Source organism: Rhinopithecus roxellana, chromosome 20 (assembly GCF_007565055.1).
Source record: "Rhinopithecus roxellana isolate Shanxi Qingling chromosome 20, ASM756505v1, whole genome shotgun sequence".
Lineage (NCBI taxonomy): Eukaryota > Metazoa > Chordata > Mammalia > Primates > Cercopithecidae > Rhinopithecus > Rhinopithecus roxellana.
The window spans coordinates 18,380,116-18,397,785 of NC_044568.1; the positions used below are offsets into that span (position 1 = coordinate 18,380,116).

Consider the following 17,670-nt stretch of genomic DNA (forward strand, 5'->3'; position numbering starts at 1 on the left):
CGGTGACCTGTCCCCTCTGGGCCATCAGCCTTCTCCCATGTCTCAGTCAGAGGTGGGTGGGGGGTGTCTGTGCTGGCTCCTGGCTGGATGACTGGGGAGACAATGGGAAGAACAGCAACACCTGGAACACAGGCGTCGGTGCACGTCTCTGAGGAAGGCCGGGGGCCGTGCTCCTGGCTCCAGACCACATCAGTGGTGGGAGCCTACATCTGTCTGGAGTCTGGGTGCCACGCAGCGCCAGCAGCAGTGCCAGGACAGGTGGGTGTGGTGGGCAGAGTGGGATGAGTCAGGCACCTGTCTTCCTTTTCTAGACGTGGGCTCCTGGTACTGGGCCCCTCTTGTCCAGCCCTGCCTAACACATTCCATTTTGACTTTCATCTGACCCAACCCTTCGAGCCCTGGGTCCTCCACAGGGACTTTGGGGTGCAGAGCCCACTGCTGGGGAGCCGCCCTGCTTATTTCTGTGTAGCCCTTTCAGTCTGTCCAGAGCAGAAGAGAGATCTCAGTGCAGACGTAAAAGTGAGACCATCCCGCACATCTGTCTGTGCAGCTACTTACCTGCAGGCACAGTAAAATTCACCCTCTGGTGTGCAGCTCTGAGAGTCTTTAAGAAACATCATCACAGTCAAGATAGAGATAGAGAAGGTTTCCTCACCTCAGAAACTTCCTTCCTAGTGCTTAGCACCCCCTCCACCCCCGAGTCCCAGCCCCTTGTTCCTGTTTCTCTTCCTGTGGTGTTGCTGCTTCTGGGAGGTCACGTGGCTGAATCCTGCAGGACGTGGCCTCTGAGCCTGTCTGCTTCCGCCTGGCTTCTGCCCACAGGCACCTGTGCTGTGTGCATCAGAGTCTGCGCCTTTCACTGCTGAATGGCATCCGTGGTGCTTCCGCCCGCAGTCGCCTGTGCTGTGTGCATCAGGGTTTGTGCCTCTCACTGCTGAGTGGCATTGTCGCGTGGATGTGCCACCACTTGTGACCCTGTTTTAAGCAATGACACGTAAGATGTTATAAACATTTGTGTGCAGATTTCTGTGTGAACGTGGGTTTTTATGTCACTTGGGCAGATACCTAGGAGAGAGATTGCTGTGTTGTCTGAAGCTGCCGAGCTGTTCCCCAGAGCGGTTGCGCCCTCCCCTTCCCCCTGCGATGGGCGGGAGGTCAGAAGCACCTGTGCTCCGATGGGCGGTGGTGGTGTCTTGTTGCGTTCGTGATTCTCTCATGACGGGTGGCGCTGAGCACCTCTTCCTGTTCTTGTCATTCCATTTTCAATTGGGGCATTTGTTTTCCTGAGTTTTGAGAGCTTTTTAAAATTCTGGACGTAAGTGTCAGCTGTGTGATTTTTTTTTTTTTTTGAGGCGGAGTCTCGCTCTGTCGCCCGGACTGGAGTGCAATGGCCAGATCTCAGCTCACTGCAAGCTCCGCCTCCCGGGTTTACGCCATTCTCCTGTCTCAGCCTCCCGAGTAGCTGGGACTACAGGCGCCCGCCACCTCGCCCAGCTAGTTTTTGTATTTTTAGTAGAGACGGGGTTTCACCGTGTTAGCCAGGATGGTCTCGATCTCCTGACCTCGTGATTCGCCCGTCTCGGCCTCCCAAAGCGCTGTGTGATTTTTAAATATCATCTTCCAGCTTGTGGTTTGTCTTCCTGTTCACCTAACAGCATCTTTAAAATCAGGAGTTTTAGATTTTGGCCCAGTTTATCAATTTGTTTTATGAATTGTCTATATGAGGTCCTATCTAATAAATCCTTGCCTAGCCCAAAGTCACAGAGAATAGTTTCAGCTCTTACATTTAGGACGGTGATCCATTTTGAGTTAATTTTTATACTTAGTGCAAGATACGGACCACAGTTCCTTTTTAGTGTATGAATGTCTAGCTTTTTGGCACGGTTTGTTGAAAAGACTCCCTTCTCCATGGGACGGGTGATCTTTGTTGAAAGTCTGTTGGCTCCTGGGGGCCGGCTCCTGGGCTCTGCTCTGTCCTCTTGCTCTTTCCGCGTGCCCTGTGGCTCATTCCATGCCTGTCTGATTCCTGGGGCTCTAGGGTAAGCCTGGACATGGGGGTCCAGGCCCAGGCGGGGACCAGCTGGTGCTAGGCAGTGATATGGTGCTGGGGCCTGCAAGGTGAGTGTGAGGGCGGGCTGGCTGCTGGGCTGGGAGGAGGAGAGGCTGTAGGCTTAGGTCCCTTTGCTGGGCCTGGGGAGCCATCGGGGCTGCTAGGTGTATTCTGAGTGTAAAGGGAGGTTTCTGTTTGCCTGGGTCATCATGAGCAGAATGACAGGGCCATGACAGTGAGATCCTCGGCTGCCGTGCAGAGCTGCCAGTGGGGCGGCCACACGGAGTGCAGAGCCTGCTGTGACAGGGCCCAGGGTAGTGAGCAGGTGGGGGCATGTTGTGAAAAGAAGTCAATGCGAGTGGTGGGAAATAGATCCTAGTCTCAGACCCCAGGAAACCACCATCAGTGCCGGTGGCCCCTGCCATGGGCCGGCTCGTGCTTTAGTCTCAGACCCCAGGAAACCATCATCAGTGCTGGTGGCCCCTGCCCTGGGCTGACTCACGCGTCCCCACGGTGGCTGTGGCACCAGCTCTTTCTTTGGTGGCTAGAGCTCCCTGGTGGAAATAAGATGGGGACCTTGAAATCAAATGTGAGTGGTCCCTAGAGTCTCTGTCCTCATCGTCGTCCTTCTTAGTAGGATGTGCTGGTTTTGTCCATTGCCACCGGCCACAGTCACCATGTAATATGGACGGAATGAGCAGAGCTCAGCTCACTGAGGGCTGCAGGCTGCAGGCAAGTAAGGACTGAAAGGGTAATGGACTCCAGGCTTTGTCCTCTCTTTGTTCCGGACATGTGAGCAGGACAGGTTCTGTGTATTCAGAATCTGTCTGCACAGAGAGTTTGTAGTTGACGATAACTATTTACACAGAGTTGCTTTGTGGGCGTCCTCTCATTTGACCTTCTCAAAACAGCCCCTGCTGTGGGGTCATTTTTTCCATTCACACGCAAGAACCCATGGAGCCTGCCCAGGGTCATGTGGCTAGTAAGTGACGCAGACACACACACACACTTCCCAGGCAGTCACGCGGCCAGGAGCACGGTGGCCTCTTCAATGGCCCTGATTGGAGACGACAGAGAAGATGGACAGTGGCCCCCCCAGCCTTTTTTACTGGAACCAGATACAAGGCTGAGACCAGGAGCAGCCCAGGGACTGCTGTCCACACCGAGGGCGCCAGGAGCAGCCCAGGGACCGCTGTCCACACTGAGGGCGCCAGGAGCAGCCCAGGGACCGCCATCTACACCAAGGGTGTCAGGAGCAGCCCAGGGACTGCTGTCCACACCGAGGGCGCCAGGAGCAGCCCAGGGACCGCCGTCTACACCAAGGGTGTCAGGAGCAGCCCAGGGACTGCTGTCCACACCGAGGGTGCCAGGAGCAGCCCAGGGACCGCCGTCTACACCAAGGGTGTCAGGAGCAGCCCAGGGACTGCTGTCCACACCAAGGGCGCCAGGAGCAGCCCAGGGACTGCCGTCTACACCAAGGGTGTCAGGAGCAGCCCAGGGACTGCTGTCCACACCGAGGGCGCCAGGAGCAGCCCAGGGACTGCCGTCTACACCAAGGGTGTCAGGAGCAGCCCAGGGACTGCTGTCCACACCGAGGGTGCCAGGAGCAGCCCAGGGACCGCTGTCCACACTGAGGGCTCCAGGAGCAGCCCAGGGACCGCCGTCTACACCAAGGGTGTCAGGAGCAGCCCAGGGACCGCCGTCTACACCGAGGGCTCCAGGAGCAGCCCAGGGACCGCCGTCTACACCAAGGGTGTCAGGAGCAGCCCAGGGACCGCTGTCCACACCGAGGGTGCCAAGTAGCAGACAGGAGCCCAGAGGCCTGGGGGAGGCTCACCCTCCCCGCACTGGAATCAGAACTCCCAGGCGAACAGGAAGGAGCCCCAGACAGATGGTACAGGGAGGGCTCCCCGGCTGAGAAAGGGGATCCAGAGACCCTGAAGCTTCAGGGTCTTTGGGCAAGAAATGCGAGAGCAGCAGTCCCCAAGTCTTCAGCTACCGACTGCAGGTTTCCTCAGGTGCCAAAGACAATGCCTGGGCGCTGGGGACATTCCCTTTTCTCGAAAACAGAATCAAGTATCTGATTTTGTCCTTGCCTCTAAATCACCAGCAGTGTCAGTTCTTTGGTTTGGAAAAAAGTAAGTAAAGTCGCCTCAGCATTAAATCCAACATGCCCCACAAAAGCTCCAAAATGCAGCCTCCTGAGCCGTGTTTCTGGAGGGCACGGTGGAGAAGAGCCTTCGTCACTCTCAGGCTCTAACCCCCACCCTGGTGGACGTGGCTTTGGCACTCGGGTAGGCTCCAGCCGCAGGCTCTGGGCTCACTTGGCCTCACTGCGCAGCGCCCCCTCCGTGCTTGGGGGAGAGAGAGAAGCCGGGTGGAGGGTGAGCTCTGTCGCGGTTATGGTTACGGGCGGGCGGGCGTGACCGGTGCGGTTCCTGTGGAGGGAGATGAATAATTCATGGCCAACGACTGCTGGGCCTAATCACACTCTAATTGGAGGCTGAGTTCAGAGGCGCTCACAGCTCCTGGGCCGCTCTGTGGTGTTGACAGCGAAGCTGCAGTACCTTACTGGTGGTTTCCCTTCCCTGGGTCCCAGGCACGCAGAGCACCAGGGCATCCCAGACACCAGGACAGGGGCCGCAGGCCAGTCAGAGTTACCAGGGAGGGGCTGGCTGACAAATTTTAGAGGTGGGCTGTGACAGGAAGGCAGTGCCCCCCACCTGCCCGCGGCCGCGCCCATCCACATTGGCCCTCGCAGGGCCGGCCTTTGTTCACTCCCTTGAGCTCTCACATCTACACTGTCACGTGCCCGGGGCACAACGAATGGCACCTGGAGGGCGGGGGCCCCTCCCTCAATCTCTCATGAACAGCACCTGGAGTGTGGGGGCCACTCCCTCAATCTCTCATGGGCAGTGCCACTGCTCGTCTTCTGCAGAATCCAGACACCATCCCAGAGCCTCTTCAGCCTCTGCAGATGGTGTGGGATGGCCACACGGCCTCCCCACCTGCGGCCCCGCCACAACCCCAACTGTGCCGGGTCCTGGTGCTACATCCCCACCCTAGTAGAGGCATCACCAGGAAGAGGCGAGAGGCCGCCTGTGTTGTTCCTGTTCCTGTGAAACGCCCAGAACAGAAAACCCACGGACACGGACAGCAGACCTGGTGCCGGGTCTGGGGAGGGAGGGTGTGGCGGTCGTGGGCCATGCGGGAGTTCTGACTGGTGCGAGCAGGGGACTGTGCAGTGTGTGTGCAGAACACCGCCATGCTGCGCACTGTGAAATGGCAAGTCGTGTGTTACACGGGTTTCACCCCCATTTTAAAATCTTCAGAAGCAAAACATAAAGGAAGAGAAAGAATGGGAGAAAGGGGGCTGAAGCCGGCCCTGCCACACCCCCCCATGGTGGTGACACGGTTTTCTGACCAGAGTGGAGATTCGGGACGTCTGCACACCTGGAACCACAGAGAACTCCCTAGGTGACGCTCTGTGCACCACGCTAGCCCGGCTTTGCCTGCGGGACCAACGAGAGCGAGCCAGGCACCAACAGCTCTTCACCAAGCATCTGGAGGCCGGGACGCCCCGTGGATTACAGAGTTTGCTGCACTGACCCTCGATGTTGACCCTGGAAGTGCCTCAGATCTCAGCGTGGACTCTCACACATGATAAGCGTTCAGGCACTTCCCTGACGCAGGCCAGGGCAAAGGCTTCACACCCCGGGGTAGACAGGAAGTCCCACCTTTGCTCTGCCCCCAGGTCGTGCCCATGCTAATGCCACATCGCCAGGGCCGCGCTCCATCAGCAGCCTCTGCCGTCCCACCAGCACCCTAAACCACAGGCAGAGCGAGGCTGCAGCAGCCCGTGTGTGCCGGCGGGACATGTCTCGCCCCCTGGGCTCTGCCCCCACCCTGGCCAGTGTAAGGTTTGATTTTAGCCACGTTGGAACTGTGCAGGTGGGGTGGATACACTGAGCAAATCGTGGGTGTCTAATAAATGAGCTACTACAAAGTGTGGTCCACCTGCCATGCAGAGTTCAGGACAGCCCCTCCTGGAGACATAGGGCAGGTCCTGCCTTAGCCCGCCCGTGTCCTGGGCACACACAGGTCCCCTCACCATGGACAGCCCCAGGGCCCTCAGGGCGAGACGCCAGTGCTCCCTGGCCAGCGAGTGTATAAAAGTGGAGATGACACCAGAATCCGTGGGCAGCTGTGAGGCTTCGGGAGGTAACTGGGAAAGTGATGTCTGAGGGGCCGGGGCAGGGCGGCTCAGTGTGCCACGTGAGCGTCTGCTGTGCTGCGTGGCCATCACTGTGGCATCGGCTGGGCCTGAGCACACCATGCTCGCCAGCCACATATTGTGTGGTTCTTCACCCGCTGGTTCCTAGGCTGTGTTCTCTCGGGGTCACAGGGCACATCTCTCCCTCCACACAGACTCTTGCACGTGGCACACAGGAGCCCAGTGGAATCCGAGCGCAAGGCGCACTTCTCTCCTCCAGGCTCCTCACTCCAGCCTCCCTTTCAGTGTTTCTCCTCTCTTGTAGGTTCTGTGGGGACCCCGCTGCCCGGAGTACAGGTGCGCATTATCTCAGAAAAGCCACAGAAGGAAGGCTGCTCCTACACCGTCCACGCGGAGGGAGATGAGAGGGGGACCAAGGTAAGCCACTCTGCTCTCGGCAGGCTGGTGGCCGTGTGTCCAGGCTGGTCCCCCCCAGGGTGGTTACACTGGTGTGTCTTTCCGCTGGAGGCAGCCTCCTCTCCATGCAGGGGACCGGCCTCCTGGGCATTGCAGGTGCCAGCTGGTGTTCTGGGCTCTGCCTGCTGCGTGTTCGTCTGTGCGCTCACAGAGCAGTGGCAGAGGGAGCCCAGGGCAGAACACCAAAGGGACTCACACCCAGACACACAGCTCCTCCCAGGGGCCCCGTCCGTGGGGACAGGCTGACGTGCACCGTGATGGCCTTGGCTGAGGGGAAGAGAGAAAGCAGCAGAGGCCGTTGTCGTTGATGGGAATCTGGTTAGAAATACGAACTGGCCTGACCCTGGCACCCGTCCTGAGGGGATGCTGACCCAGGCCCCCAGAGTAGGTGTGGGGAGATTCACAGAGCCCTGCACGCTGAGGTGGGCGCCCGTGCAGTACTCTGTGGCAGCCTCCTCATCTAGTACATTCTAAAACTGACAAGGGTAAACGAGAAGAAAGGACATTGTCTCATTTCTGTGAGGATTTTAACGTGAGAATCTGCTCATCACAAGTGAATTCACGTCCCAGAGAAAGTTCTAGGGATTATGGGGAAGTGGAATCTTGATTTAAAAGGAAATTATTTTCTCTAAAGCCAGTATCCATACCTGATACCACACATGATTGACTGTGTTGCCCTGAGGTTTTCAAAGATTGAGGGATCCTGAGTCTCATCTCAGCACATTTCCTTCTCTGTGGCGCCGTCTCAGCCCTCATGGGGCATAACTGAGCTCCCCGCACAGAGGCTGAGGGGCTGTGGGCCCTGCTCTCGTGAGTGAACAGCCACACGCCCTCCCTGGACCTTGGTTTCCACACCTGACCACATGAGGGTTGGAGTGATGGTCGTGGTTGAACGTTTTAGCTCCAGCAAACAAGTAGGACGTGGGTGGCTTTCAGTGTCATTAAATGACACTGAAAGGTGCAGTGACCACACCTTGTGTGGAGGACTGCACGGTGTGTCCTGCCTGTTCTGGGCCACCTGCAGTGGGCTGTTATCCCCTGTGGCCCCCACTGTGGCCCCCAGAGAGCCGTGGGGCACCTTCCTGAAACCCACCTGGGTGACTGCCCCTTGCTGGATACCCACCTCTCCTGCCCTCTGTAGGGCGGCCTCAGGCCCCAGCCTGTGCTGTTGTCCTGACACCCCTCTCCTAGGATTCATGCCTCTGCCCTGCTAGTACTAGGCTGCTGGCCACACCCTGCATATCGGGTTCCTGAATACACCTGCCCTTCCTGGCTCTCGACTCTGTGCCCTGTGGTACCGTTGCCCACACCTCAAAGACCCCCGAGCTCAGCCAGTCCAGCCCTGTCTGCAGGGACAGGGCTCAGTCTGTGCCTGGGTTGGGGACACCATCTAGTCAGGAATGTCCCCAGCAGACAGCAGAGTGTGAGTGGCGTGTGGAGGAGTGAGACGCCCCGTGGCTGTGCAGCCCTCTCCAGGTGTCAGTCAGCTGACGCTTCTGCCTCTCAGCACCTGCTCTGCCAGAAATGGCAGAGATGTTGCCAGGGAAAGGGGCGGAGCGGGGGTGGGGAGCGTTTCTGTCTTAAATTAAAACAAAACTTAACAGCTTCACACCTGCATTGGCTGCCGCGTCACCTGACTGCTCCTGCCTGAGTTTCTTTAGTTGTTTCTGTCTGCAGGTTTCTTCCCTGAAATAGGCTTGAAATAGAAGCAGCAGACTCAGCTCCCTGGGCACCCTGACAGAGGTGCCGCGCGGTGGCCTCTGCGACAGGTGTGCAGGGAGACCCTGCAAGGTGAAGCCGCACAGATACTCCAGGGCTGCTTAAATCTTAGCGTACAGGGGGTTTGCATCTGCTGGCAGCAGGCCCTGGAACATTTCCTGTTCAGCCAAGGAGTCCGTGCAGCAGGCAGGGTACAGCTGCCCTGCAGGGCCTGGCTCTACCAGGGGCCGAGACCCTTATTGGGGAGGAGCACAGTCTGAGGGCCTCAGGGTTTGTGCCCTCTGACACCTGAGATTCAGGGTTCCCAGAGGGTTGGGTGGGTGCCCCAGGACGACCAGTTGACAGCATGGGCACTGTGAACTCTGAAAAGCCCCAGCATCAGGGACCTGCTGCTCTCTCCTGGGGTCTCATGCGAAGGAACTCCCCACCCCATGCTCACACTCGCAGACACACTTAGTATTTTCATCTGAGCCCCACACAGTGGCCCTTCTCTCCACAGCATCCCAAAGCCCAAGGGTGTCCCTCAATGCTGCGGTCCCAGATCCACGTGGCTCAGGTGAGGCTGTGGCGGTCAGCTGGACCGTCCAGTCCACTCTTGTCTGGGCCAAGGTGTGGGTCCTGGCCGGCATCCCTCCCCAGAAGGGCTCCCTCGGGACCAGTTTGTCTCTAGTCATGAGAACAGCTGTCCCTAGGCCTCTGGGATGACTCATGACTCTTCCTGGGCAGATGATCAACCAGGCCTTCGGACCTGAACTATGAGGCTTGGTGTCATATTTGTTAGGAAGCAAAGTACCTGCAGGAAGGAAACTGTCCTGTGGGGATGGGAGAACACCGTTCCAGGGTCATCGCCGGGTCCAGAGCATCTGGACCCTCCCCAGCTGGCAGCTGGCCTGCCAGACCCAGGGCCCAGCCCCTCCATCACCTTGTCGCGTGGCTGGCTCGTAGCACTCCTCATGTCCTGTGACATATCACAGGGATCACACACACAGTGAACACATGGGTATCACACATAGACACAGTATGCACACAGGTACCACACACATGCAGTGTGCACACGGGTATCACACGCAGTGCATACACGGGTATCACACACAATATGCACATGGATATCACACATGCAGCACGCACATGGGTATCACTGAGTGCACAGGTATCACACATACACGGTGTGTGCACGGCTATTCCACACATAGATACACACAGAAAATACCCGAAGGAAACACCAAAAGTCAAAATGGCTAAGCTTCAGGCTGAACTGTCCAACAGTGTCATAGGACATGAGGCACGTGTGCACACTGTGTGTATTAGTATATGATACCCGTGTGCACACTGCATGTGTGTGTGATACCCTTGTGCACACTGCCTATGCGTGTGATACCTGTGCGTGCACTGTGTGATATCCATGCACACACTGCATGTGTATATGTGTGATACTTGTGCGTGCACCGCATGTGTGATACCCATGTGCACACTGCATGTATGATACCCATGTGCACACTGCGTGTATGATACCCGTGTGCGCACTGTGCATATGTGTGTGATGCCTGTGCATGCAGTGTGTGTGTGATACCCGTGTACGCACTGAGCGTATGTGTTATCTGTGCACGCTACGTGTATGTGTGTTACTTGTGTGCGCACTGTGTCTATATGTGTGAGATACTCATGCGCACACTGCATGTGTGAGATACCCGTGCATGCACTGCGTGTTACCCATGCGCACACTGTGTGTATGTGTGTGATACCCACGCATGCACTGCGTGTGTATGTGATACCCATGCGTGCACTGCGTGTGTGTGTGACATTTGTTGAAAGCCTACTCTTTTTGCATTACATTGCCATTGCCCCTTTACTAAAAAATAATTGGACATATTTGGGATGGTGTACATATAGGTTATCTGTTCTGTTCCCTTGATCTATATCTATGTTTCCACTCTTTTGCCAACACCACATTGTCTTGACTATTGTGGTTTTATAGTAGGTCTTAACAATTGTAGTGTGATTTCACCAGCTTAATTCTTCTTTTTCAGAGTTGTGTCGGTGCACATATTAATTTTAGAATTAGCTTGTCTAGCCAAGTGTGGTGTTTTACGCCTGTAATCCCAACACTTTGGTAGGCCAAGGTGGGCAGATCACCTGAGGTCAGGAGTTCGAGACCAGCCTGACCAATATGATGAAACCCCATCTCTACTAAAAATACAAGAATTAGCCAGGCATGGTAGTAGGTGCTTGTAATCCCAGCTACTCGAGAGGCTGAGGCAAGAGAATCGCTTGAAACTGGAAGGTAGAGTTTGCAGTTAGCCAAGATCACACCACTGCACTCCAGCCGGGGCAACAAGAGCAAAACTCCATCTCAAAAAAAAATAAATAAAGGATTAGCTCATCTATATCTACGAAAAGTTCTTTTGAGATCTTGATTGGAAAGCCAGGTGTGGTAGCTCATGCCTGTAATCCCAGCATTTTGGGAGGCCAAGGCAGGCAAATCAGCGTGAGATCAGGAGCTCAAGACCAGCCCAGCCAATGTGGTGAAACCCTGTCTCTTCTGAAAATACGAAAAATTAGCCAGGTGTGGTGGCACATGCCTGTAATCCCAGCTACTCAGGAGGCTGAGGCACGAGAATTGTTTGAGCCTGGGAGGTTTAAGTGAGCCAAGATTGTGCCACTGCACTCCAGCCTGGACAACAGAGCGAGACTGTCTTAAAAAAAAAAAGAGAGAGAGATGTTGATTGGAATTTAGCCATTCTGATAGGGGAGATCACTTTGGGGAGAATTAACAATTACTATGCTGTCTTCCAATCCATGAACATGGTATGTCTCTCCACTTACTTAGATCCATGAACATGGTATGTCTCTCCACTTACTTAGATCCATGAACATGGTATGTCTCTCCATTTACTTAGATCCATGAACATGGTATGTCTCTCCATTTACTTAGATCCATGAACATGGTATGTCTCTCCACTTACTTAGATCCATGAACATGGTATGTCTCTCCATTTACTTAGATCCATGAACATGGTGTGTCTCTCCATTTACTTAGATCCATGAACATGTTATGTCTCTCCACTTACTTAGATCCATGAACATGGTATGTCTCTCCATTTACTTAGATCTACTTTGGTTTCTTTTGTGTTGTATTCAGCATGTAGATGCTGTACTTGTGTTAGATTTATACGTAAATGTTTCTTCTTTTCTTTACTCTTCTTTCTATTCCTTCTCCTCCTTTTCCTCTCCTTTTTAAACTATTGTAAGTATGGCAGGTGGGTGGTGGGGAGAGGGTTGTTTGTTTTTTGAGACAGTGTCTTGCCCTGTTGTCCAGGCCGGAGTGTAGTGGTGCAATCTCAACTCACTGCAGCCTCTACTTCCTGGGTCCAAGTGATTCTCATGCCTCAGCCTCCCAGGTAGCTGGGATTACAGATGTGTGCCACCACACCTAGCTAATTTTTGTATTTTTAATAGAGGCAGGGTTTCACCATGTTGGCCAGGCTGGTCTCAAACTCCTGGCCTCAAGTGATCTGCCTGCCTCGACCTCCCAAGGTGCTGAGATTACAGGTGTGAGCCACGGTGCATGGTCAGGTTTTTGTTGCTGTTGTTAGTTTTCAATTGTTCATTGCTAGTAGGTAGAAATAGAATTGATTGTTGTGTGTTGGCCTCAAATACTTTAGTTATTACCTTGCTGAATTAACTTACTAGTTTTAGGAGATTTTTGTAGACCTCTTGGGAATTTCTACAAATACAATCATGTTCTCTGCAAATACGAACAGTTTTATTTCTTTCTTTCCAATCTGTATGACCAAAGCCCTGACCAGGACTTCCATATGATATTGAACAGCAGCAGGCAGAGTGGACCTTCTTATTTCTGATCTTAGGGAAAGGATCCAGTCTTTCAGCAAGTGTGTTAGTTACTGGCTTTTTGCAGATTCCATTCTATCTACAATATGCTGAGAGTTTTTATCATTATATGTATGTTGAATGTTTTCAAAAACTTTTTCTGTACTGATTGATTTTTCTTTATTAGGCTGTTAATATGGTAGATTACGTTGAACCAAGCTTTCATTCCCAGGACAAACCCCACTTGGTCCTGGTGGGTCATTTTTTTTTATATGTAGTACTGGATTTGATTTGCTAGCATATTGCTGAGTATTTTTTATCTGTATTCGTGATAAATTTTGGTCTGCAGTTTCCCGTTTTTATACTTTACTTGGGTTGTGTTTGAGGGTGATGCTGGCCTCATTCAGTGAGTTGAGAAGTGTTCCCTCCTTCTCTATTTTTTTCTGGAAGAGATTGTGTAGAATTGGTGTTATTTCTTCTTTCAATGTTGGTGGAATTCACCAATGAAATCATCTGGGTCTAGAGGTTTTCTTTTCTGTTATTACTTTGTGTGTGTGGGACAAGGTCTCGTTCTGTTGTGCAGGCTGGAGTGCAGTGGTGCAATCATAGCTCACTGGAGCCTTGAACTCCTCGGCTCAAGTGACTCTCCCTCCTGGCCTCCCAAAGTGCTGGGATTACAGGTGTGAGCCACTGTGCCCTACCAGTGTTTCTTTTTTGAAAGAAAAAGAACTATGAATTCAATTTCTTTAGTGCTTATAGGACTGTTCAGGTTATCTGTTGCATCTTGGGTGACTTTTGGTACATATAATGAACCAATTGGTTCATTTAATCTGTTAAATTTCTTTGTGTAGAGTTTCCCTTCAGGCCATGAAACCATTAAAAGGTTAATAAGGGACGTCCCATCTTAACCTTTCTGTGGTTTCAGGGCCTGGAGTTATAAATGGCCCCAGTTCCTCATGTTGGTCATTGGTGTCTTCTGTTTTTCTTTTTTCTTTGTTATCCTTGTTGGAAGTTTATCTGTTTTATGGGTCTTTTTTCAAAGAAGTCACTTTTGGATACATTGATTTTTCTTTATTTTTCTGTTTTCAATTTCACCAATTTTGTTCTTGGTTTCTTCTACTTGCTTCTGGCTTTTCTCTTTTTCTAGTTGCTTAAGGTAAGGCTTTAGATTATTGATTTGAGACCTTTCCTCTTTATAAGGTGTACATTTAATGATATACATTGCCCTTAAGCATTGCTTTAGCTGCGTCCCCAAGTTTTTATATATATATAGTTTATAAGTATGTATATATATATATGTGTGTGTGTGTGTGTGTGTGTGTGTAGTTGTTGTTGTTTTGAGACAGAGTTTCACCCTTGTTGCCCAGGCTGGAGTGCAATGGCATGATCTTGGCTCGCTGCAACCTCCGCCTCCCAGGTTCAAGCAGTTCTCCTGCCTCAGCCTCCCGAGTAGCTGGGAGTACAGGTATGCACCACCATGCCCAGCTAATTTTTTGTTTTTAGTAGAGACGGGGTTTCACCATGTTGGTCAGGTTGATCTTGAACTCCTGACCTCAAGTGTTCTGCCCACCTTGGCTTCCCAAAGTGCTGGGATTACAGGCATGAGCCAGCACTGCCTGGCCTAAATTTTGATATATTTTTATTTTCATTTAGTTCAAGATTTTTTTTTTTTTTGAGACGGAGTCTCGCTCTGTTGCCCAGCCTGGAGTGCAGTGGCCGGATCTCAGCTCACTGCAAGCTCCGCCTCCCGGGTTTATGTCATTCTCATGCCTCAGCCTCCCAAGTAGCTGGGACTACAGGCGCTCGCCCCCTCGCCTGGCTAGTTTTTTGTATTTTTTAGTAGAGATGGGGTTTCACTGGGTTAGCCAGGATGGTCTTGATCTCCTGACCTCGTGATCTGCCCATCTCGGCCTCCCAAAGTGCTGGGATTACAGGCATGAGCCACCGTGCCCGGCCAAGTTCAAGATATTTTTAATGTTCCTTAAGACTTCCTCTTTGGCTTGTGGATTATTTAGAAGTACAGCACATATTTCAAAATATTTGGATATTTTTCCATTATCTTTCTGTTATTGGCTTCTAGTTTAAGTCCATTGCAGACATGCTTGGTATATTTCAATTCTTTTAAATTTGTGAAGTTGTGTTTTATGGCCCACAATGTGGTTTCTTTTCAAGAATGTTCTGGTGTACTTGAAAAGAGTATATATTCTGCCCAGGCGCCATGGCTCACACCTGTAATCCCAACACTTTGGGAGGCCAAGGCAGGAGAATCACTGCCCAGGAGTTTGAGCCCAGCCTGAGCAACATAGTGAGACCCCATCTCTACAAAAAGTTAAAAACAAAAAATTAGCTGGGCACGGTGTTACACGCCTTTTGTCCCAGCTACTCAGGAGGCCGAGGTGGGAGGATCACCTGCACCTGGGAGTTTGAGGCTGCAGCGAGCTCTGGATTGTGCCACTGCACTCTTGCCTGGGTGACCGAGCGAGAGTGTGTGGCCTGCTTGCTTTAGTAAATGTCTGTTCTGTAAATTAGATGAAGGTGTTTGATCTTGTTGTTCAGTTCTTCTGTATCCTGGCTGGTTTTCTCACCACTTGTTCTGTTACTGAAGAAGGGGTTGAATTTTCCAACTACAACTGCCTGTTTCTGCTTTCAGTTTTTGCTTCATGTATTTTGAAAGTCTGTTGTTTAGTACATTCACGTTTATAATGATTGTGTCTTATTGGTGAATTGACTCTTGTTAACATTTGATGCTCTGGTAACCCTCTTTGCTCTTAAGTTTACTTTGATGTTAATATAGCTATTTTAATTGCTCTTGATCGGCATTTGCATGTGTAATTGTATTTGAAGGAAATTTCTTATGGACAGCATGCAGTTGGATTATGTGTGTTTTTTTACTCCAGCCTGACAAGCTTTGTAATTGGTAGGTTTAGACCATTTACATTTAATGTAATTATTGATATGCTTGAATTTAAGTCTACCATTTTACTATTTGTTTACTCTTGTTCCCTGAGGGTTTTATTGCTTAACTTTACTGCCTTCTTTGAGGTTATTTTTTCGTATTCCGTTTTAATTTGTCTCAAGTTTTTTAGCCTAAATGTCTTTGCATAGTTTTTTCAGTAATAGTTCCAGAGACTACAATGTACATACTTCCTTTTTACAGTCTCCTTAGAGTCAACATTTCAACACTTCCAGAAGAATGTAGAGCCACATCCCTGCCTCCATGTTGGCTCCTTGCCCTCTGCCGTTAGGGCGTGGTTAGTGTGATACCTATATTTGTTATCTACTCAATTAGACAAAATGGTAATTTTTGCTTTCAACAGTCAAAAATATTTTAGAGAGCTTCAGAAGAAAGGAACTCAACTTCATTCACCCAACTGTTTGCCGCTTCTGTTCCTTTTCCTGTATTCCCAGTGTACCAGGTCTCCTTCTGATACCAGTTTCTTTTTGTCTGAAGGACATTCTACAGGAATTATTTTAGATCAGATCTGCTTGCAACAAATTATCTTATTTTTCTTCATCTAAGAATGTCTTAGGTATTTTATTTTCCTTCCTGAAGGATATTTTCATTGGATTAGGAATTCTGGGTTAACAATTATTTTCTTTTAGCAATTTAAAAATATGATTCTTGGCTGCATGTGGTGGCTCATGCCCAGAATCAGCGCACTTTGGGAGGCCAAGAGGGGTAGATCACCTGAGGTCAAGAATTTCAGCTGGGCACGGTGGCTCATACCTGTAATCTCAGCACTTTGGGAGGCCAAGGCGGGCGGATCATGAGGTCAGGAGATCGAGACCACGGTGAAACCCCGTCTCTACTGAAAAAAACAAAACAAAAAATTAGCTGGACCTGGTGGCAGGCACCTGTAGTCGCAGCTACTGAGGAGGCTGAGGCAGGAGAATGGCGTGAACCTGGGAGGTGGAGCTTGCAGTGAGCTGAGATTGCACCACTGCACTCCAGCCTGGGCGACAGAGTAAGACTCCGTCTCAAAAAAAACAAAGAATTTGAGACCAGCCTGGCCCACATAGGGAAATCCCATCTCTAATAAAAATACGAAAATGAGCCAGGCGTGGTGGCGCACACCTGTAATCCCAGCTACTTGGGAGGCTGAGGCAGGAGAATTGTTTTAACCTGGGAGGTGGAGGTTGCAGTGAGCCGAGATCATGCCATTGCACTCCAGCCTGGGTGACAGAGTGAGACTCTGTCTCAAAAATAATAATAATAATAATACAACTCCACTTCTTTCTGGCCTCCATTGTTTCCGTGGAGAAATCAGTGGTCGTGGAAACCTGTGTTCCTCTCTGTGTGTCAGTGACTGGATTATGATGTGTCTGGGCTTGGGCATCTTTTGCTTTGTCTTGTCTGTGATTCTCTCAGCTTCTTTAATTTATAGGCTTATGTTTTCACCAAATTTTGAGTTTTTAGCCAAATTTTATCAAACGTCTTTCTGCACCTAAGTCTTTTCTTCTGTCACTGCAGTAACATGAACGTTAGCCCTTTGTGTGTTTTGTGTTTACTTTTCCTGGTTATTTTTCTCTTCTGTTCAGATTTTGGGTCATTTCTGTTGCTCTTTCTTCAAGTTGTCAGATGCATTTCTTCATCATCCTTCTGCTCTTGAGCCAGTCAGTGACTTTCTATTTCTGTATTTTTCACTTTTAAAATTTTCGTTTGGTTCTGCTTCGTGTCTGTTATTTCTTTGTTGAGACGTTCTGTTTTTCCATTTATTTCCAAGTGTTTGCCCCTTCTTTTTTATTTGTTCTTTTTTTTATTTATTATTATTTATTTATTCATTTATTTTTGAGACAGGGTCTCACTCTGTCAGCCAGGCTAGAGGGCAGTGCTACAGTCTCAGCTCACTGCAACCTCCACTTCAAGCGATCCTCCCACCTCCGCCTCTCAACTGGCTGGGACTACAGGCACGCACCACCACACCTTGCTAATTTTTGTCTTTTTTGTAGAGACAGGGTTTTGCCATGTTGCCCAGGCTGTTCTCAAACACCTGAGCTCAAGCATCTGCCCGCCTCAGCCTTCCAAAGTGTGCCCTTACGTTTTGGAGCATTTTTATAATAGTGCTTTAAAGTCTTTTTCAGATGATTCCATTAACTATGTTGTTTCAGTGCTGTCGTATTCTTTTTCTACATGAGTTGCTATTTTTCTGTTTTTTTCTTGTGTTGAGTAACTTTGTATTGTACCGTGGACATTTTTAATGTTAGGGATGAGATTCTTGGTCTTGTTGACATTCTATAAAGATGTTGAGGTGTTTGTTTTACTGTGACCTAGTTGGCTTAACTCTGCAAAGTCTGACCTTCCTTCCCTGGGATTGGCCTCAATGTCATTTTATTTTTAGGGCCTTTGCCTTGCTGTCTCTACATGTCCCACAAACGTACTGAC

The 17,670-nt window shown here is 50.8% G+C and overlaps 1 protein-coding gene across 10 annotated transcripts in view; it reads left to right on the top strand.

The window, feature by feature from the left end:
- The window catches only part of ACSF3 (acyl-CoA synthetase family member 3), a 73,345-nt gene that overhangs the window by 22,952 nt on the left and 32,723 nt on the right, over positions 1–17,670 (top strand). For all 10 annotated transcript variants that reach the window (XM_030924828.1, XM_030924826.1, XM_030924822.1 and 7 more), the window contains one exon: positions 6,589–6,701. In XM_030924828.1, the coding sequence (XP_030780688.1) occupies positions 6,589–6,701 (113 nt within the window). The remainder of the gene's footprint in view (positions 1–6,588; positions 6,702–17,670) is intronic.